This window comes from Pleurodeles waltl, chromosome 1_2 (assembly GCF_031143425.1).
Source record: "Pleurodeles waltl isolate 20211129_DDA chromosome 1_2, aPleWal1.hap1.20221129, whole genome shotgun sequence".
Lineage (NCBI taxonomy): Eukaryota > Metazoa > Chordata > Amphibia > Caudata > Salamandridae > Pleurodeles > Pleurodeles waltl.
Genome location: NC_090437.1, coordinates 50,971,170 through 50,993,831, shown reverse-complemented (window position 1 = coordinate 50,993,831; position 22,662 = coordinate 50,971,170). Strand labels below are relative to the sequence as shown.

Here is a 22,662-nt window from a genome sequence, read left to right as displayed (position 1 = left end):
CCACTCTGGTGTTCACCACCCTTGAAATCCAGGGCTATGCCCCACCCCATAGCCTGTCGCACACAAAAAACAGAGTGGGAGAAATCGGCCCACTCCCCACACGTCTTGGCATATATGGTTATTTTTTTTAAACACCTTCCCTGGGGCGTGCGGCTATGACCCAGAAAAAGAGGCATTACTAGGATTCCCAGGTGTGTCCCCCTTATGAGGAGTACCTGCACATACCGGGAAGGATCTCTCCAGCGAAGAGAAACACTTCATATGTAGCATTTGGAGAATGACCTCATGACAATCAGTGCATCACTCAACCTTCTTTTGCAGCTATGAATAAAATCTGAGTATTGCCCGTATCAAACATGAATTCCGCGCAACACATTGTAAAATGCATATATGTGCACCAAATACAAATACATTGTGCAATGCATAAACAGCATTATTTCTTTAACCAATCCCCAAAGAGTACATACACAGCTCATAAGAACACATTTTTACGTTACCTGAGAAAATCATTGCTGCTTGGAAAACCTTGAAGCAAGAAGCTTAGGACATTGCCAATTGCAGCAATAGTGGGCTGAGACAGAGTAACGTCCCTCAAAGTCATCAAAAGTTTCTGAACCAGTTGAAATTCTCTCATCAACTTTGCGTTCTTTGCAGCCTCGCTGAAAAAAAAAAAGTGTACAGTTAGTTAACTGTTTTCAACAGATCTCCAGTGTCAGATATAGTGTGACTTGGCCATTTACCTTGACTCTGTGAGCAGTTCAATGAAGTGCTCAAATAACGACAGATGCAACTCGTATGGTGCATGAAGCCACACCTGCAAAAGGAGGACACAGTTCTATTATAACATGGTGATCAGTGGTCAGTAGCGAAGCAGATATGAAAAAAACACACCAGTAGAGACAGAAATGCTAATCCAACAAAAATTATTTAAATTTGATTATTAAAACTTTTTTTTGCCAAGTAACAGAAGACTAAGGACCCTATGTACAAAGGTTGAGTCACAAAGCTCTCACTGTTCTTTTAACACAGTGAATGCTTTGCAAACTGACCTCAGGTTCATGCTAAGAATGGTGTATAAAGCAGTTGAAGCAAAAAATTACCATGCACAGAGTAGAACGCATTACGATCTGCCACAAACTGGTTTCAACATGCCAATCATTACCACCTGCTTTGACAGCTTGGTAACCTGTTAATGGTTTGCCATTGAAATTTTGATTACAAGGCTTTGATACTGTGAAATCCAAATCGTAAGAAAGGAGTTCCATTTAGCACTGAGTTGTGAAGTGTACGTAACATTAACAAAATAATCCATTGTTGGTACTTTAAAATGGTGGAGCGTCTGAGGCGAGGCCTGTGTTTCATTTTGAGTTTGACAGTGGTTTTGCTCTCTTACAGATAACAGGATAAACTGCAGCACTGCAAAACTAGCGAGCGGCGACAGAAAAAAATGATGCACCTGGTCCACCAGTTCTCCCAAGCTCACCATCTTCAATACATCATTGTGTCTGACCAGCAGCCATCTGACTATGTTTGACTTCTTCAACCTGCTCTATTCTTTTCAACCACTCTCTCCTCAGCACTAAATTTTGTCCTTCGCATGTCAGCTTCCCTGACCTGCCCTTCAATATGCTCACTTCCAGTTTACAATTTTCTCAAATGACATCGCTCTTCTACCTAATACGGTCTGAAGTCATTTTGTGACTCATTTTGGGTTCCTTCTGGTTGTGTTCTGTGGAAGGTTCACAGTCTTTGTATAAATGATATTGCAGATACTGGAGCCACAATTTTATTTTGTGATGAAACTGAACTGGGTTCCTTATGTTAAGCACCAACAGCAGAAGCTCCTCAGATCTACCAAATGCAAACAATGCCTACCAGGACGTCAGTGTTCCCACAATTTAAAATACAGACTATAGACTATTATATCCAGAGGATCCACACCTAATAGAATATCACAACGTGAGTGGCTTACTCCACACTCAATGCTCTCATACCAGGTTCAAGGGCAGGATCAGCGTAAACTATTTTAACTGAGATTTACCAAGAAAGCCCCAAAAAGTTAAAATTAAACAAAATAATAAAAAAAACACAAATGCAATCCCGGATGTGGCACATTGCAATAGCTCTGCACCCTTCCCACACCCACAAACTAACTCCCACCGGACATCAGGACAGCAGCATCTTATGACACTTTTAAAGGAGAACTGAAAAATCTATTGCTGCAACACTAACGCTGAGGAACACATGGTAACCATTAATGCTAATGATATAACTAAGACTTAAAATACTCAGATGACTTTGTGTCATTTGGCATCTCTACATCACTGGAAGCACAAATCCACTGTTATAGATTTCTTATATAGAGTTTTGAAAAAGAAAAACGGTTAAAGCAAAACCAGGCAATCTGTATATCTTCGTTTTATTTGTTCTAACCCACATATTTTGGTAATCTATAGTACTCCGGTAACCTGTACCTGGAAACTAGTCTTATATGAAGCACTCTAATAAAAGAAATGTTGCTTAAGCTGGAAGTTCACATACCTCGAAGTCACAGAGCAGGTCCTGAAAGGCTGTGGAATTTGGAATAATGGACGTTTCATGACCACTATCCACTGTACCAACCAAGGAGAAAGTCAGATGGAGAATGTGGCTGTTGAGAAGGGATCGCTTTTTCTTCAGCAACATCGCCAGCAACTAAAACAAATATAGAATATTACTATCATGAAAGGAATACTCTGCACATGGTTTCGCTCCGCTACTGATTGGACAGCACTGGATATGAGACACTTCAAGAAGTAAAGCCATAACTCTACATTTTGGAGAAAAGGGTAAAGGGGGAGGAGGTGAGGGGGTGCATTCTTTGGAAACAGAAAAAGGGTTGATTAAATATTAATGTTTGCCCAAAGTTGTGACTGTCTCATATTTTTGGCTGTCGAAAACACCAGATGACTAACTCAGGCTCGGTCTGGAATAAAATGATAGAGACAGTTGGATCAGAGAGACCAAAAGTGTAAAAAGTGCATGGAGATGGAAAGGGTAGTGCCTGCAAACCACAGTCCTTCACCATATAATACATGAAAGTAGTATATAACAAAGTGGGGATGTATTAACCAGTGAACCTTTGATAGGACACTTTAATGGAACACTCTTGCAGTGCACTTGGTTTGTACAATGAGCATGCTCCACTCTGCTCAACCTTCCGGAGAAATTTTAGGTTTTTATTTCCAGGTAGGCAAAACCGAGCTTCAAATTTTGTGGAGACCAGCTCCTGATCATGACCATGCTAGTTCTCCCACAGCCTTGGTTCTTCCAGGCATTAAGAAAAACCCCAGAGCCCCAATCAGCAATATGAAGATCTTCATGATGTCCTCTGAAAGACAAGAAACTGTCTAAGGGACACTGATGGCCGTGATCTCAAGCAAATCATCAACAATGGAAAAGCTGTGTTTCTCAGTCCTGGGACCAAAAAATAAACAAATAAAAAATATATATGGGAGGTTGAGGGTGCTGAAAAACGTTTACAGTCCAAAACTATTTTATAATTATACTGGCTGTTTAACCTAAAGTTCCCTCCTAACTGTAAATGTCAACATATTTTTGTTGCTTTCAATGAAACATTAAAGTACATGGAAAAGAAAAATGTACAAAGTGCTGAGAAACGGGAGATCCCCCTCCTCATCAGAAGATTCCAACTACCCTAGCTGTCACATTAATGTGAAAGACAATATCCATTTGCTTTAAGTGGATGTAAAGAAAACTTGTGTATGAGCTCTGCCTCACCAATTAAGAATTGTTTACTTGTATTTGACTCTGTGGACAGCACAACATTCAAAGTTCTGCTTGAGTGCAGTAAATCTGAACTTGGCTGCTCATACAAGAACACGTCTCAGTACTGTGCAAGTACTTCTTGAATAATCACAATTATTATTTCTATTAGCTGAAAAGGTTCTTTCCCTGAGACATAATCATGTATTATCACAATTATTTTTTTCTATTAGCTGAAACTGTATTTCCCTGAGACATAATCAGGTAACCCAAATCTTTTTAAAATCGTTGATTCCAAGAGAAAAGAAACCAAATATTTACCTAAAACAATGGTTTGGCGGTGTGAAGCTCTTTTAGATTCACATGCTGTGCATTATTCTGCCATCTAGTTTTTGGGTACAGGAGAGTTAACTTACAAACATTTTTCCAGGGGCCTTGTTCAAGGAGGAGCCTTACATGGCTCACTATAACGTTGACCATAAACCTACAATGCCTCCTAACATAGCCTCCATTTTTTTTTTTTTACACTATTAGCCACCTTTCACAGGGAAGCTTCAAACTGCAAAACTATTCTTACAGGTAAGTAACTGGTTTCTTTTGCAACATAAAACTATTCTAGATTCACATGCTGTACACTGATTACCTAGGGGTGTGTTTCCCCTGTGGAGAGCAATGTGAAGAATGAAGGGTATTAAAAAAGTGCCTTAGCAACAACTATAATACTGCAGTTTTCTTACTTGTCTGAACAGCCACACAGTAGCGTTCTGTAAAAGTGTGTTTGGGTGAACCATGCATCTGCCATGCCGTGCAAATGTTACATATATATAGATGTCAAAGTTATCTCTTTCCTTCTAGTGCAATGCTAACTCTAAGCAAAATAGTACAGCTTAGACTATCCATCTGGCAATAGTCGCTTTGGATACTGTTACATGTTTGTGGTGTATATGCTAAAAAAAAAAAAAAAAAAAGTTTGAACTTTCTCGTATTTTTGTTTACTAAGTAAAATACATTGCAGCCCTTCTTACACTCAGTATAAGCAATTTTCTCTTTACTGCATTGGTTCGCTTTCGATGGTAACTGCATTGCTTGGTTAACAGGGAACAGTGATTCCGACTTGGGAATAAATTGTGAGTGTACTCGCAAAATAACCTTATCTTTAAAAAATATAAATAAATAAGTTAGATATGGTTCCTGAACCACAAGCTTTTGTATTTTGCTTACTCTTCAGGAAATAATGGCAATTAAGAAGCTGTTTAGAGAGTTTGGTGTTTTAGAGACGCCTTGTGCATTGGCTCAAAGGGTGGTTTCATTAAATCTCCTAACCCCAAATTTCACAGCAGTGGTGGAACAGTGCTGGGGAAAATAACATTTTAACTCCCTCCAAGAACGTCTTAATGAATGCTATGGAATAGGCATGTATGTTTATACATCTAATATTGGCTGCAATGGCCAATAAATGAATTCTTAAAGATATATAGATTTGGTAGCAATCTATTAAGCATGTCAAGTATTTAACTAGAACTGCTTCATCTGTTAACTGTTGTTGGAAATTGTTACATGTTTACCATTTTGTTTATCTTGCCTACATTCGTGTGGAGAGTTTTCATGTTTCTTTTAAGATATTTAATCATTTTTGGGGAGATGTAGGCCACTGAAATCTGCTATTTCAAGATCCAAGCTGTTCAGTGAACATCCTCTGGATATGGATGAAATAACTTCCCCTCTTGCGTAGGCAGAATGTCCTTTTGCATTGGAATTTTGCCTACATTGGTCTCTGCTATTCGCATAATGTATGAATATTGGGAATGACTATCTCAATGTTACTAAGCTGAGTGCCAAGTTGGAACTGTTGAATAGCTCTATGTTTGTTGGGTTCAGCGTCAATAAGCAGGAAAGTATAAGCAAAAATCCCATACCAGTTTATCAGTAGTACATTCCCCTTTGAAAGAGGGTGTCAATGCTTGGATGCAAAGCTTTGGCATTTAGAATTTTCTACTGTTGTGAACAGATCTACATGCTGTGTTCCACTCTGCATAAACAGCTAGTCCATAACAGACTGCTTTAGTTCCAACTTGTGTGATTAATTTGTCTGTGTGTACATTTTGTACTCCTGGCACGTGATTTGCAAATACTGAGCTTATTTTTTATTTGCCCCTCTCCAAATGTCTTCTGCTACTCTTGAGAGGGTAGGATACTGTGCCCCTCTGATTAAGTAAAATAATTTCAGTTGTTCTCACTGTCATGATCAATACCGTTTTCTTGAGAATGTAACTTTGAAATGCTTTCAACAGGTAAATCATCCTCAGTTCTAGTTTGTGTTTTATTGCTTCCCGCGCAGACCATAGCCTTCCTAATTTGAGTTCGCTCGTGTGTACACTCCATCCTACATGATTTGTAATGATGGTCTGCAGATCAGAGTTCTGAAAAAACTGACTGTCAACATATATTCTTCGTTCCACCACTTTATCTCCATGCTGATCTTGGCAGTTGCAACAATTAGATCTTCCCAGTCCACTTGCATTTGAGACAACTGATTGGCCCACCATTCTTGTATTGTCTCATGTGCAGGTGTACATTTGGAATCAAATGTATGCAAACAGCTATCATCCTCAACAGCTTCATAACCATTCACCTTGTTGGACACTGAGCAGTCTGCGGTAAAGGAGAACTCATGCAATGCTTGCATCCTTCTCACTGTTGATCCGGCTGCTGCCTACCTGTGTCTAATTCTGCCTCCAAAAAGTTTTCTTCTTTTCTGGTAAATGGGAAAACGAGATCTAATTGACTACATAGCCTGCTGATGTAGCAGGACTACCACAGCCTTTAAGTTCAGTTTGCAGTGCTGAAACGTATTCGACTTCTCCAGCCAATCGCCCAGATAATGATAAACATGCATGGCTTCCATTATTGGGTGAGCCATTGCCACCATCTGTATTCATCAACACTTTGGCAAAGACTTTAAACCAAATGCTAACACCTTGAACTGGTAATATTCCTCCATCATCACAAGCCTGAGATACTGCTGGTGTGCTAGATTTATGGGTGTGTGGGTATCTTTGAGATGTACTGTCGCTAAGTAGTCTTGGAATACAGCAGTACTGCAAAAACCTCTTGGAGAGTAGTCATCTAGAATTTTTATGACTCTGATTACAAACTGTAGGTCTAGTACAGGTTGTAATGTTAAATCTTGTTTTGATATCATGAAATATGCAGAGAATACTTCATTGTCTCTGTCCTTTATTGGAAACTTTTCTATCATTCCTTTCCAAAGCAATCTCTTGTTGAAGAATGTTTATCTGTTCTTACTTGACTGTTGGTGATTTCCTTATCAACTCCATAAACAGTAGCAATGTCGGATTAGGTTGAGCACCCAGTTGTCTGTCCTTATGAAATGCCAGGAGTTGATAAAGCACATAACTGTACACCTTGCTGGTGCTTAGTGAACCAGGCAGTGTAATCGAGAGTCATTTTGAGTTGGAAGCAGAACCTCTTAAGATCTGACCCTAGTTTTCTACCTTCCACAAAAAGCAGGCTTGCCTTGATAGGATTGCTGCCATTGTGAAATGGCTAAATTTCTTCCATGTAACTAATCTTTGAAACTGTGTTGTATACAGCTGCCTGCCCTTTATTCTCCTATTTTAGGTGGCTTTTTCTTTTGAATGTGCACCTCACTGAAGTTCCCATCACCCCTGCAGTTTCATTTGCCTTTTTCATATTTTCCAAAGAATGTCCAATCTCTTGGCCAAATTATCATTTCCTGTTAAAGATATGCATATTATGTTAAGTTTGCGTTTTAGGATTTTCACAGCACTGTCCCTCTGGAGAGTTCTCTGCTTGCATTGTCTGCTGAGTCCAATGCTGACTTTAGTTATTAGTTGGCAATGGTTATCTTCTCTTCCTGAACTCTTCTGGTAGAGGTTTTACTAAACGTCAATGTCCTCCCATTTCTGTTGAGCATATCTATTGAGCAAGGCATTTGAATTAGCTGTACAACAATTAGTTGCTATAGTGTTCTCCATGTCCCTCCAAATTGACTCATACCTCTTGCTTTCTTTGCTTAGTGGAGGACCCCGTCTTGCTGGAGATTGTACATTAATCTTTGCACTAGACACTATCAGTCAAGCGGGTTCCATGTCAGATTTAATGCACTGTGGATCCTGCAGCAATGCTTTAGACTTTTTCTCAAACCTTGGAATAAATACCTTAGAGGAGAACACCTTTCTACTACACGATATCTTGTACAATAGGTAGGTTTTGATTCTTCCCACGGAGATGATTGTGAACCTCCAATAAGATTCATGTTCCATTGGCACTTGCACCCCAAAAGCATCAGCTCAGAATTTTTTTATTTTATTATCCAATTTTCCCATAGAGGCTCTTCTTCCTGGACATCAAACAGTTTCTTGTACATCTGCTTCCTGGTGCAACAGTTGAATCTACAATCTCTCTCCATCCTCTCCTCTCAAGTTTCATGTTCAAACTCAGAAATGTGTAGGACTTTCTTGTCTGGATGTTTAGTTTGTTCTGTCTCCTTCCTTTGTCTTCTTAGTCCTAATGGCCTAGTGATATTTTGTTAAGCTATGGCGTCCTGAAAAAACTTTTAATGACATTTTCTATCTTGACTACTGTCCTCTTTTTCTCAGCATGTGAGAAGGGTGACACCACTACATTTCTTGTTTCTTTACTGTTTTTCTTTCAAGGTTGTTTGCTTTTCTTTTCCCATTCAAGCACAATCATTTTCTGAAGCCAAGCCTTGAGTTTGGACCAGGAAGAATGGGAATTTCCGACAACATCAACGATTGCCCTCTTTTACAGCATCAGTATTATTCTCTATGTGGCTCTTTTGTTTCTTTAGGGTTTTTTTTTTTTTTTTTTTTTTTAACTTTTACTGAAGAACGGGATACTCTAAATTTTGATGGTTCCGAAACTGGTTTAGTTGTATCAATGTAGATGTAAGGTTGGACCTTCTCGAATGAGACAATCTATTATCCTTGACTCTATGTGGCAAAACGCCCTTGATGTTAAAATACTTATGTTCTCTGGCAGCCTCCTCAGGGGTCTCTAAATCCTTCTTCCTCTAAAATACACAATCTTCTAAACTGATGAAGCACTTTTCTTCTTAAGTGCTTGCTGGCTGCCCAGAGATGCCTGCTGTAGCCCACTATGCCAACAACATCCTATGCTTTGAGAACTAGGGTTTTCACTTGACAAGAGAAAAGCCCATTGGTCCTCCCAGGTATGGTTTGTTGGGAGATAGAACATGCATACTGGGTTTATCGTTAAAAGCAAACGTTTGGAGGCAATAACGACAAAACAAAGACTGTGGTCATACTACAAAATGACATTGAAGTCTCAGGGACATCAACAGCAATAATTAACGATTCTCCGACTACATCAAAGACCTCGGGGAAAACCTGAATCTATGAATCAGTGTCAACGCCAATCCGAATTTACACAGATTGTTGGCGATTCCTTTCCTTCCCAGCAATTGCTTGATGGAAGCTGTGGCGCACCTCCAAAGCCACCACTCAGAAAACCCAAGAATCTAAAATGGAGGTTACATTGCGAGCCATTGTGGGCTTATGGCCAATGTCAGGGAGTTATACAGGTTCCACTTAGATCTACACCAAGGGGAAAAGCTGTGTAAATAAACACTTCCAAGCACAACCACTACATGGCAGAATAAAGCACAGTATGTGCATGTAGAAGAGTTTCATCCTGTAAAATGTTTATTCAGAATCTTAACTGTACCAAGTGCTAAAAATACCACAACAGTCATTGCAGCTCACACTGCAATACCTTTCAAGGGAAGGGTAGCCTGACTTTAGTAGGGGATTACAGACCTTTAATACATACAAAACTGTGCTGATTTGTATGTAATAAGGGAGCTAGAGACGTACGTCTTCACTTTTAATAACAAATTAAATAAAAAAGAAACATAAAACTAGTGCTGCTGATGGGTTGGGAAGATGCCATTGTTAACGCGTCCCTTTATGACTAATTTACTCACTTTGGGACTCGTTTTAGGCCAATTCATCTTTTGACCCTGATTGAAGACACCTTAGGACGAGATAACTAATCAGCATGTCAATCAATATGTCAATAACGTCATCAATATTTACCAGAATAAGACAATTCAATTTAGTCAGAGACACTAATGAAACTCAGAAACCACCATGACCTTGCAGTCATGAATAACCACACCAGTTTAGTTTGTGTTTTGTGATATTTATTCCCTATTGATTACAATTCTACTAGCAAGTTTATTAATCTCAAAACCAAGAAGCACATTAGCATAGTCACAATATGACAACTCTGATAAGATTTCATCAAAGCAAGAATCACGAACATTAGAACATAACACGGCATCAACATAGGTTATCCTTAGCAGAGTATTATTATTAGCGCATTATTCAACGAAGCATAGATTCAGTCATTTGTCTATTTGCGTCAGTTTTAGTGAACCCTCTTAACTAACCTTGAATTAGCATTGGCATGTTGGACTTCATGCAAAACAATTTAGCAACACCAATTTGGAAAACATCTAACTATGGTCCCTGTCAAAAGAGAAGCAGTTGGTACCTAGAAAGGAAAAGCAAACAGGCAATCACAATTTCATTGTCATATAGTTACCCTCCGTATTAGGTCAGCACTCAGGTTCAGTCTTTGTCCTCAGGACAGCAGTTGATTCGCCATCAGCCAGGGATTCAGCAAGTCGGGTAAAGGGGCACTTCCCTCATAAGGAGGTAAAGTGTAAATGGGCAATATAAGGCAAGAATGGTTTTAAGAACCAAACAGCAAAATCTCTATGCAGAGTGACAAAGTGTCTGGGTCATAGCAAATCGCATCAGCATCTCCACCTCTCCTAGTCTCCTATTCTCTAGTCTCTCCAGTCTAATTTACTTCCTGGTGTCAAGGGTTTTTATCCCATTTTCGTTGTACATTCCCCTAGAATTTGGTTGGACAAGGGGTTGCACCCCACTATCTTTAACCAATTGTCTTCAAATTAGCTCTTCGAATTTGTCACCCTTAACAGTTCTCACGTATTTTATTGGTCCTTATGATTGACGTCTTTAGCGGGTGGAATGTCCGGTATGATTTCATCCTCTCGTGGTCCTTTGCACATCTTCAGTCAGTGGCTCCATTGTCTGTACCGGTTTAGGCGACCTTGTACCTACGAGTGATCTACAGTGTTGCATTCAGCTAAAATGTTTCTAACAAGCAAGTCGAATTTCATGAGAACGGATCTACTACAGTTACATTCAGCTTCTAGCTTTGAAGAAAAACAAGAGTTCATGTCCTTCAGCAAGTCATCATACTGCACGTTAGAAAAACACATTCAATATGAGAGTCAGGCAGCTAGGCCTCGACTCGTGCTAAGGCCTAAGCAAAACTTTAGCATATAGGGTTTCAATAGTAATGCAAAATCACATTTTAATAAAACTTATTCAGCTCCCCGTGGGCACGTTTTCAAGCACGCATTTAACAAAACATTAATACATTTTCTATGCAGCATTATTACACATTAGTTTATAGTCATTTCATGTTAATATTAATAATATAAGCTACGCTCTCTCAGTCCCTCCTCTGATGACACTTGTCATCACACAAACCTTTCCCTTTTCAACCTTTCACTTTTCGCATTATGCGCATTTCAACATCTTGCCCTTTGTGTGAGCTTTCCCAAATTTCATTGAACATTTTCTCCCTTTCGTTTTTTTCATTTCTTTTACTTCGTTTTGTCAGATTTCTTTTAATTCTTTCATTTATTCTGCATGATAACCATAATCCCAATAAACAAATCAGGACAATTAATAGACCCCCTAATATTTTTGCAAGAACCCCATTCCAAATATTACTAAACCAATTCCCTACTCTGGCAATTCCTCTCCCAACTTTCTCCCAAACTCCAGGTTCCTTTAGCTCTTCCAAATCTGCACTATCTCTTGTTAGGTTAGTAAGCATACCTCTAATCTTTTTGCTGTTATCTGTTATGAATGCACAACAATGGTGCTCATTAAGCATCTTACAGACTCCGCCTATCTTTGCTAAACGAATGTCTAAAGGAAGCCGGTTTTGAAGAGTCATAGCTCTGTCCGCAGCAAGTTCAGTATCCATCAGGAGTATAGCCCCTGTGAAATTTGTCAGCATGTCATCCACAATAGTAGACAGCTTTCGAATCATTATGGAGTTTAAGATAACCCCTACTGAAGGAATTATGGCTCCAAATATGTCACCAACGACAGCAGTCTCTCTTTTGTCTAGCATGTTGTAATTCAGACATTTTAGGAATTTTCTTTAAGTCATCAATCTGGTAAATCTTTGGGAAAACTATTCCCAAATAACATGTCCCATACCATCCTTTAGGAAGACGGTAATAAGCATTTAGTCCACATATATAATAGATCCCAGGAATTGCTGGATCCTGTCCATTTAACATGAATGTCCATTTGCTCTGAAAAAAAAACACATGCCTGCATTCACTCGTTACCACAAATAAAGTGTCATGCTCCGATTTTGGCCTATATATACAAAGCCTACCTACATGTAATGCATCTATAGCTAATTTGCCCTCTGTCTTTATTGCGGTGTAAGCATAATCATTTGCAAGCATGCGTTTTTCTAATCCCTTTTCTAGCCTTTCCTTTAATGCCTTTCGTCTATCAGTGTGATCTAAGAAGCTCTTCTCTACAGGTGTTAGTAAGGAGGTTAGATTATTGCGGTGCGCATGAGCTGTTCCAAATGTCAGTGTCGGCTCAAAGAAACCCCTAACTAATTTTATGCTGTGTTCTTTAGCTAATTTGTTTAGAAACTCAATCACAGGCACAAAGGAAAACACTACATCTAAGTTAGAGTAGAAGTATTGCACATGTTCTTGATCATAGAATCTTGTTAACGGCAAACTACAGCTTATCCCATAAGTTAATGGCAGACTATGGTAAGTAACCCCTTCTTGTACTGATGAAGGAATCTTTGTGCACACATAACAATTCTTCACATCCATTGTGTCAACATACTAATTCAGCAAGCAATAGAAGACATTAGTACAGAGTTCCCCTTTTGGATTAGTTTCCCCATGCAAGTATTTTGCATCCTTCTCAAACTTCTCCCATGGTGTTAGTGTAGCAGTCTCAGGATTTGAAGCATTGTTAGTCACTTTCTTATCCATCCATGGCATTCCCACAATCACACCTATAATTAATACTGCACAAACAATACCTAAAATAGCACTCAACCAACCACACATTCTACTCTTTTTGCTATTACCTCTAGCGTAACCCACGATCTATAAAGAATCAGGCAGCAGAATAATTCAAAACAAACAATCAACTTGAGGATGATAAAAAGCTTTTTTTTTATTTTTTCAATGCAAAGTCTCTCATTCTCTCTGTGAATATTTACAGCGTTTCACTCACTCCAGAACCCTTTTGTCAAATCAGGTTAGCGGCTTGTCATAATTGGTTTTTCAGAGTCAATTCAGGTTATCAGTGTCACATCCGGTAATTTTTCAGTCTCTCTTCTCAGCTCTTAATTTTCAATTTAAATTTAACACAGTCTCTTTCTAGAGTTGAATTCAGGTGCCGTAGTATTGACCTGGTACCTCTCGATCAAAACAGAATGCCAAGAATTCTTGTTGCCATTCAGCTGATGTTGCATACGCCCATTCAGGACCTACGTACCTTCTGTTTTTCGATTCTCTTTCTTTTCAGTTTATGTTCACCTTGCAACTCTCCTTCACTGAGATCCTCTTTTCTGGCTGTGTCAACTTCTTCCTCTATTGTATCACAAGGGACCACTTTTCTCCTGCAGCTTGTGGCTTTGGCCAGTTATCCCCTTTATGTGTTTTCTTTCTGCTTGGCCTTTCAGGACGTTGAACAGCGCCCTCTTCTTGTGCTATGATGTTTTCTCTTGATGGACCTTCAAGCGGCTCAGGAGGAGACAGAGTACCTTGGCCTCCCTCTGCCTCTTCCCCTTCGCCTTCAGGGTCTGATACAGGCTCAACTTCAAACCTGTATCCGTCTGCTTCTGGGAGAACCTTTCTTTGTGTCGGTTCCGCTGTTACCTCAACTGAGATAGGCTCACTCAACCCTCTCGAACTCACTTTGAGTGACTAAGCGGTCCTCAGCAGGCTCTCCTTCAGTCTCAGTTCCCCTTTGAATACTCTCTGGCCCTGAGACTTCCTTCTCTGCAGCTGTTGTTTTGGACACTTCAAGTTCCTCATCAGTCGAACACGTCACCTTCTTTGTGTGACTGGCATGTATCCAATTCGGAAGGCCTGCACATTTCACAACAGTAGTTGTTGTCAGTATTACTTGATATGGCCCCTTCCACCGCGGCTCCAAGCACGACTTCCTCATGTGTTTCTTGACAACAATCCCAGTCAGCGGCTTTCATGGTGTGACCTGGATCACTTATCGGTGGCAATGTGGTAGCCTCCACCTGGTGAGAAAAAGAGCGGACCACATCAGCCAGACCCTTGCAGTAGTCCAACACCATATCATCTGTGATATTCACAAGAGCATTTGCCGGCACTGCGGGAAATCGCATAGCTCGGCCCATTAGAATCTTGTGTGGGAATAGTCCTGTTTTCTTATCAGGTGTGTTTCTCATTGACATCAGCACTAAGGGCAATGCATCTTGCCACTTCAAATTGGTAGCTGCGCACATTTTTGCCATTCTTGACTTCAAGGTACAATTCATCTGTTCCACTAACCCTGATGCTTCAGGGCGATAACTACAATGCAGCTTCTGTTCAATGTTTAATGCGGCACACAAGAGCTTAATCACCTCGTTGTCAAAGTGTCTGCCCCTATCTGATTCAAAAGAGATTGGGAATCTGAAACGTGGTATCAACTCCCTAAGCAGCAGTTTTGCTACTGTGAGACTGTCATTCCTACGTGTAGGGTAAGCTTCAATCCAGTGACTGAAAATGCACACAATCACCAACACGTACCTCAGGCCTCCACACACAGGCATCTCAATGAAATCCATCTGCATCCTGCTAAATGGACCACCAGCTCTCCCAACGTGGCTCATATTCACCACAGTCCCTTTTCCTGCATTCATCTGCTGACAGATGATGCACCTGTGACAGATAACCTCTGCTGCTTGTCTGAATTTTGGATTGAACCAATCGATTTTGAACAACCTGATCATTGCGTCTCTCCCAACATGTGCCGGTCCATGGTAAAACCTTGCAAACTGTGACAAAAGACTGTTTGGCAAAACCATTTTTCCCGCCTCTGAGACCCTAAGTTGTCAGACCTCTGTACACATTGCATTCTCTGCCAAGAGCGTTTCTCCTCCTTGCTAGCACGTCCCTGCAGTGATTTTAGATCATCTAATGTGTCAACCACCCCTAATGCAAAGTTCAAACATGTTTCATTTTCAGTTTCAGGTAACAATTCCCACTGATCTCGAAACGATATACAGTTCAATGCACAAAACCTTGCGACTTGATCTGCATATCCATTTCCCATTGACACAAAGTCTTTCGACTTAACACGAGCATTGCATTTCACCACAGCAATTTCAAGAGGTAACTGAATCGCATGCAACAAGTCCTTAATCTTATTGCCATTTTTCACTGGTGAACCAGAAGAGATCATGAAACCCCTCTGTGACCATAATTGGCCGAAATCATGTACAATTCCAATTCCGTATCTGCTGTCAGTATAGATAGTGACTTTTAGGTTTTCAGCTGTGTGGCATGCTTTAGTAAGGGCAATTAATTCAGCCACTTGAGAAGAGTATATTCTTCCGAGCCAGGAAGCTTCTAAAATACCGGTGATTGTACATCCGGCTCTCAGTATTCCCACTGAGTCTCTCAAGCATGAACCATCACCAAACATAATGTAATCATTTTCTTCCAATTGTGTATCTTTAATGTCAGGTCTTGGTTTGGTGTATAGTTCTGTTACCTCACGACAATCATGTTCTACTTCCTCTGCATTTTCAATGTCTGCATTATCATTAGGAAGTAAAGTTGCCAGGTTCAATACAGTACATCTCTTAAGGGAAACATTAGGTGACCCCAGTGTGATTGTCTTGTATCTAGTCAACCTAGCATTTGTCATGTGCTGCGTCTTGGTTCGGGTTAACAGGATTTCAACTGAATGTGGAACAGTTACTGTTAAGGGATGTCCCATCACCTCCATGGACCTGTGTTAAAACAGACGAAGAACAAGCATCATGTTTATGACAAAACAGTAGAAAAGGCTTTTTGTAATCCGGCATACCTAAAGCTGGTGCCCTGCACATGCTTTCCCTCAATTCCATGAATGCCTTCATCTCTTTCTCTGACATGGTTATGGTAACCGGGTGATCCTGAACTTCCTTACCTGTCAACTTCACCAATGGTTTAGAGATAATCGAGAAGTTGGGAATCCACTGGCGACAGTAGCCCACCATTCCCCAAAACATCCTAACATCTCTTTTTGTTGTAGGGGGATTCATCTGCAGAATGGCTGTCACTCTTTCTTTGGATATTTTTCTCAACCCTTTCTCAACCAAGTGACCTAAGTACTTCACCTCTCCCTGACAGTATTGCAGCTTCTTTGGGGACACTTCATGTCCATTCTTTCCCAAATGGTTCAGCAAGGCAATTTTGTCATACCAGCAGCCATCTTTTGTTCTGGATGCAATTAACAAATCATCAATGTACTGTACTAGAGTTGAACTGAAAGGCAGTTCTAATGACTCCAAATCCCTTTTCAGTATCTGATTGAAGATGGATGGTGACTCAGAAAAACCTTGAGGAATTCTGCACCAACTGTACACCTTATCCAGGAATTTGAAACTGAAGAGAAATTGGCTGTCCTCATGAAGAGGCACCGAAAAGAATGCTTGAGACAGGTCCACAACTGTGAACCATTTTGCATCAGATGGAACCTGAAACATAATCACTGCTGGATTTGGCACTATGGGGCAACATTTTACCACAATCTCATTTATTTTTCTCAAATCCTGCACAATTCGAACCTTCCCACAAGGCTTTTTCAGACCCATTATTGGTGAATTACACAGGCTACTCAGCACTTCTTTTAAAACTCCTTGCTTCATAAAATGCGCAATTATCTGTGCTACCTGAATGAAAACATCTTGTGCCATGTGATACTGCGGTACCTGGGGGAACACTGCATTTCGCTTTACCTGCACTTTAACCGGTTCTACTCCCTTTATCAATCCCACTTCTTTTCCTGTCAGGTCCCACCCTTTTTCTGTCACTGTTCCCTGCAGCTCAGGTGGTAAGTCAGTCACTGTAAGCATCGGGACTAAGGTTATCAAAGGGTATTCTTCATATCCATCTCTAATTCTGGAAACTGACCATCGTCCCCTTCATCATCACTGTTTGTCTGCACCTCAATCCCTTCGTTGGAACAGGTAATTGGACACCTCGTTTTGCACAATAAGTCTCTTCCCAGTAGGGATACGGCACTTGAATCACAGACTACGAATTTGTGTAATCCCTGGAAGTTGCCAATCTCAACTTGGACCGGATCTGTAATCGGATTTGTCAGGAACTGATTTGCTACTCCTACCACCCTTATGGTACGTCCCGAAAGTGGCAATTTCAGAACCTCTGCACTTCTGACTGTAGAGCGTGTAGCTCCTGTATCGACTGGGAATGAAACCTTGTGACCCATCACCTTTCCCTCTACATAGGGACCCCTCTGATCTACCTCTAGGGACGCTGCAAGCCTGCACTCCTCACTGTCTGAACAATCATTCAACCATTCATCGTTTATTCCATCCTCACCACGCAATGGGAACTGCTGTACTGTGTTATTTTGACTCATCGTTTGGCCTGTGACCTGTTGAAGCATCACCTGTTGCTGTTCCATTGGAGCTAATGGTAATTGCATTTTCTGACTAGGTACCATGGGAATCTGCTGTATCTGCTGCATTTGTGCTGGTTGAACACGCAGAATTTGCATTTGCTGCATGGGCTGTGACCCCTGCATCTGAACCATGTTATTCTGGAAGTTCTGATTCTGGCCCCTCAACTTTGGGCCCCTCACATTTTGAAAGGTACCAACATCATTGCTTTGTTGAACACCATCCTGCACCACCATTGGGCATTCCCGCTTCCAATGCCCGACGCCCCCACACGCGTGACATGGTGACACCTTTTTCATCCCCTGCACATCATTTTGAACTACAACAGTATTCAAGTCTGAACCGCGGTTCATAAAACCTCTTCGACCTCGACCTCTTGGTTGTGCCTGAAACATGCCATTTCTTTGCAGTTGCTGCTGTATCACCTGCTGTACTCCATTTCCCTGCATCCCTGCTTACGCTGCCTTAATCTGTATCACAATCACCTTCTCCTTCAATTTTCTCTGCTTCAACTCAATCTCGTCACTACAGTATTTTGCACACTGCAACACCTCATCAATCGGCTTTGCTTGCCAACAGATCAAATGGTTCTTAATCATCTGACTAATCTCTGGTCTCAACCCTTCAACAAATCTGAACACAAGATGATTCAGGTCTTTCGGCTCAATGACCTCGGTGCCACTGTAATGTTTGAACGCTTTCAACAGTCTCTCATAGTAGGCATGAATCGACTCTTTCGGCGACACTTTCTGCTTCAAAAACTCAATCACTTTTTGATAATACTTCATTACCTCTTCAGATGGTGCTCCAGTCACCTTATCCCTTGCCGGCTCCTGTGTCGGCCAGTCCACACCTCTCTTGCACTCAAGCCATAAATCGGGTGGAACTATAATCTCAAACAGGGTATTCAAGTCATCCCAAAGACATTTCGCAAGCTTCACAAACCTATCTGTCTGCTGGTACCATTCTATCGGCTTCTCCCTCTACCTGGGATAATCATTTGTGAATGACAGGACGTCTCCCCTAGACCACGGTACATGGACTAGAACTCCTCCGGCTGTTTCTCTCATTGGTAAAAATTTTATTGTCCCCGTGTCCGGTGCAGCTTTAGCCTGCTTTGGTTCCGGACCATCGCTTTTCTCCTTATCTCTTTTCTTTGCCCATCTGCCTTCCCACTTCTCTAGGGCTCCCCAGATTTGCGCACTTTGCAGTATTTCTTTATGATGCGCTTTCATTCTGGTAGATCTCATGTGATCAAAATCTTTAGAATCAAAGTCTAATCTGTAGCTTCTTTTCAAATGTTTAGTACTCTCAATATCTATGCCGTATTTGTCTGCCAGGTTTGCCAACCTCTGATGCACCTTGCCCACTTCTTTAGTGATTTTAGGGCACAGATACCTCAATTCTGCTTCCGTATAGGACTCTAATCTGTTCACCCCCATTGTTCCTTAAAGCCAGCTTCATGGCTTCTACACCCAGTCTTACAAAATGTAAGTATTCATCCCTCTCTGACCTCTCTGCGGTCGCCGCAGCAGTCTGCGAATTGTTGAGCTTTTCTAACCACTCATTCAACTGTTGCGCGGAAAAGCCTTGCAACAAAATGTTTCCTGACTGCATCAATGGTGTCTGTGTTGTATTTGTACTCATTGCCTGTGGGGTTAGCACACCTAATCCTGCTTGCCTCATTGTCTCCAAAGGAGCCCCAATCGGACTAAGGTCTAACAAAGACCTGAGTCCTTCTGCTTTCTGTTCTCTTGGTGTCATTACTTGGGGAGTTCCTGTGAACCCTCCTCTTATTGCCTCTTGGGTCATTACTCCCTGATCACACACGCCAGGCTTACCCTGCTCATACAGCGGTACTGGCGGCCCAACAGTAATAGGCAATGATATAGCAGCTGGTGACTGCCCAAGTCCCAAACCCTGGGGAGCGTTAACTCCCATAGCTTGATTCATCATTGGTGCTGTAGCTACTGACTGCGGTCCTGCGACTGCATTGTAACTCGGAACCAGCTGTTGCTGCGGCTAGGGCAGCAATTGCAGAGTTAGCTCAATCTGCACTAGCGTCGGTCTCGTATATATTGGATTAGGCGGCACCATCAGACTTGTAGTTGTCTCTAGTACTGGGACAGCTGGATAAATCCTTTGAATCTGTGGTGGCTGCAACTGTATCTGTGTGTCTGGCGCAGTGGGTACACTAACACCATTCTGTATCAAAACAGTATCACTTGTCTGCACAGTACTTGAGACGCCATTACTCTGTGCCTGGTTTTCTGAATTCATACTAGTGCCCTGTGCATTATCATTTATGGCATATGGTGGTGGGCGATCATGTAACAACTGATTAAGAAACTCTTCATCCTCTGAGTCATCTTTATCTGTCCAAGACCTCTGAGTCTCTTTTGGCTTACTAGAGCCCTTGTCTGTCTTACAGGTGGCTTTCTTTCCCTGTGTCTCATCTTCTTGAGTTATTGCTGGGAACAATTTAAGTCCATTGAATATTCCCCTTCTCCACATCCTGCTATCATTGTCCCATCTAGCCTCGGCTAAAGTCTTTTCTGCCCTTTTCATTCTCCTTTCAAATTTCTGCTGTCTTTGTCATTTGGCCATTAAATCCCAGATTGCTAATGCCTCATACTGAGCTGGTCTCGGAGGAGGCTTTTGTACACTTAACATCCACCTCAAATTCTCTAAAATTCTTGTATTAAACGTTCCATGCTCCGGAAACGCGAAACATCCCTCCTTCTCTGTTAATTTGCACCACTGCTTCATCCAAAGACATGGCGCGACTCCCTTTTCCTCCATTACGATATAAGCTGGAGTACCCTCAGGCGGTGTAGGCTCCCCTTCACTCGCCATAATATATGCATCTCCTTTTAAAGCACTCTTTAAAGCCTTGAAAAACATCATTTTTGCGTCTTTTATTTTGTTTAGAATCTAATCAGGAAGTGACTTTAATTCCCAGAACACTCTTCACCCACCTTTCTCCACCTATTGCCTCTTACAGATGGCTGCCAATCCATGCACGACCACTCTTGGCAACTGACCTATCCCAGCGCGGCACCACTGACGTCAAACTCGCACATACTGCAGCTGACAAAGTCTTGCGGCTTGTCCCCCTCACACAAAACTAATGCACTATATTGGGAGCACCTTTAACCACAAAAACCACAAATTTGGCGGTTTACTACAGGAAGGGTAACACATTCGCTTCAGAACTTTACAGAGATTTCACTTGAAGCCTCGGCCGCTACTCTCTCCTTCTCAGCTCCCGCACTCGCAAGCAGAATTTGACCCGCAAATCCTCCTCTCGACTTGTCAACGGTTTGTTCTAGTGCACTTTAGAACTTTGCAAATCTCCATCGAAGGTTTCACTCACACAATTTGACTCAAACTCGACTTGTCAACCACGCCAGAATGACTTATTAAACTGCACAAATTACAACATAAACCCAAGTGTCTCCTACACTTGTCAGTATACTCCGGAGTCTTAGACCACGATGGGTCCGTGCATCACCAACAACCACGTGGATAATCTTGGAGCACAAAGCGGCAGAAATGAAGTTCGCGACTTCCCTACTCTCATACTGCAGAGTACGCCCACTCCTACTAAAACAACATTACCTGGCCTAAACGCACACAAACTTCACAAATCACCTGTAATAGGCATAAGCTGAGCAAGCGCAAATTCTACACCACACATGCTAAAACGCCGAGAACATACCCAACTCACTTAGGCAAGCTCCGAGATTCTGGGAAAGTCATGGGGAATTTAGAAACGCATCATACCTCCAATTTGCATTATCTCGAAAAACAATTTAAAACAATAATCTGTAAGCATCTGTTTGTGGCATGTAGTGCTGTAGCTTCACATGCCCTACATACTCCTGTTATCTAATGTTGGGTCGGGATGTGTGCAGATTGTTTTTTTCTGAAGAAAGTCTTTCGTGTCACAAGCTAGACTGACTCCTCCTTGTCGGTGTTACTAGCACTGGGCATCAACTCCATTGTTAGATTGTGTTCCCGCAGGAAGGTGAGGCTGGAGTGTTGAGTAAGTGTAAGTTATGAGATGTCTATGAGTGAAAGAGTAGAATAAACTGCAACGACCACTGGTGTCCAGGGAGGAGGGTGAGTGCATGTGATTCTACAGCACTACATGCCAGGAACAGATGCTTATTGGGTAAGTAGCATATTCAGTTTGAGACATGTGGCTGTAGATAATGAAAATGTCACTTACCCAGTGTACATCTGTTCGTGGCATTAGTCGCTGAAGATTCACATGTTGTGCATAGTCCGCCGTCTGGTGTTGGGTCGGAGTGTTACAAGTTGTTTTTCTTCGAAGAAGTCTTTTCGAGTCACGAGACCGAGGGACTCCTCCTCCTTTGTTCCATTGCGCATGGGCGTCGACTCCATGTTAGATTGTTTTCCCCGCAGAGGGTGATGTAGGAGTTGTGTATGTTAGTAATAGTGCCCATGCAATGGAATGAATAAGTATGTACCAAATAAGGTTTAAGTAATATATTTACAAATATACAAATGTTGAAGATAACTTCCAAACGGCTACAGGCTCCCGGGGAGGCGGGTGGGCACATGTGAATCTGCAGCGACTAATGCCACGAACAGATGTACACTGGGTAAGTGACATTTTCAGTTCGGTGGCATGTGTAGCTGCAGATACACATGTTGTGCATAGACTAGTAAGCAGTTATCTCCCCAAAAGCGGTGGCTCAGCCTGTAGGAGTGGAAGTAGTCTGAAATAAAGTTCTTAGTACGGCTTGACCTACTGTGGCTTGTTGTGCGGATAGCACGTCTACACAGTAGTGCTTAGTAAATGTGTAAGGCGTAGACCATGTGGCTGCCTTACATATCTCGTTCATTGGAATGTTTCCTAGGAAGGCCATGGTAGCGCCTTTCTTTCTGGTTGAATGTGCCCTTGGTGTAATGGGCAGTTCTCTCTTTGCTTTAAGGTAGCAGGTTTGGATGCACTTAACTATCCATCTGGCTATACCCTGTTTTGATATTGGGTTTCCTATATGAGGTTTTTGAAATGCAATAAACAGT

General features: G+C 41.5%; 1 protein-coding gene across 3 annotated transcripts in view; it reads right to left on the bottom strand.

Annotated features, from left to right (window-relative positions):
* WDFY3 (WD repeat and FYVE domain containing 3) overlaps positions 1 to 22,662 on the bottom strand; it is a 1,200,521-nt gene that overhangs the window by 551,721 nt on the left and 626,138 nt on the right. For all 3 annotated transcript variants that reach the window (XM_069236246.1, XM_069236255.1, XM_069236264.1), the window contains 3 exons: positions 2,542 to 2,694; positions 741 to 814; positions 498 to 659 (listed from right to left, as the gene is read on the bottom strand). In XM_069236246.1, coding sequence (XP_069092347.1) covers positions 498 to 659; positions 741 to 814; positions 2,542 to 2,694 — 389 coding nt within the window. The remainder of the gene's footprint in view (positions 1 to 497; positions 660 to 740; positions 815 to 2,541; positions 2,695 to 22,662) is intronic.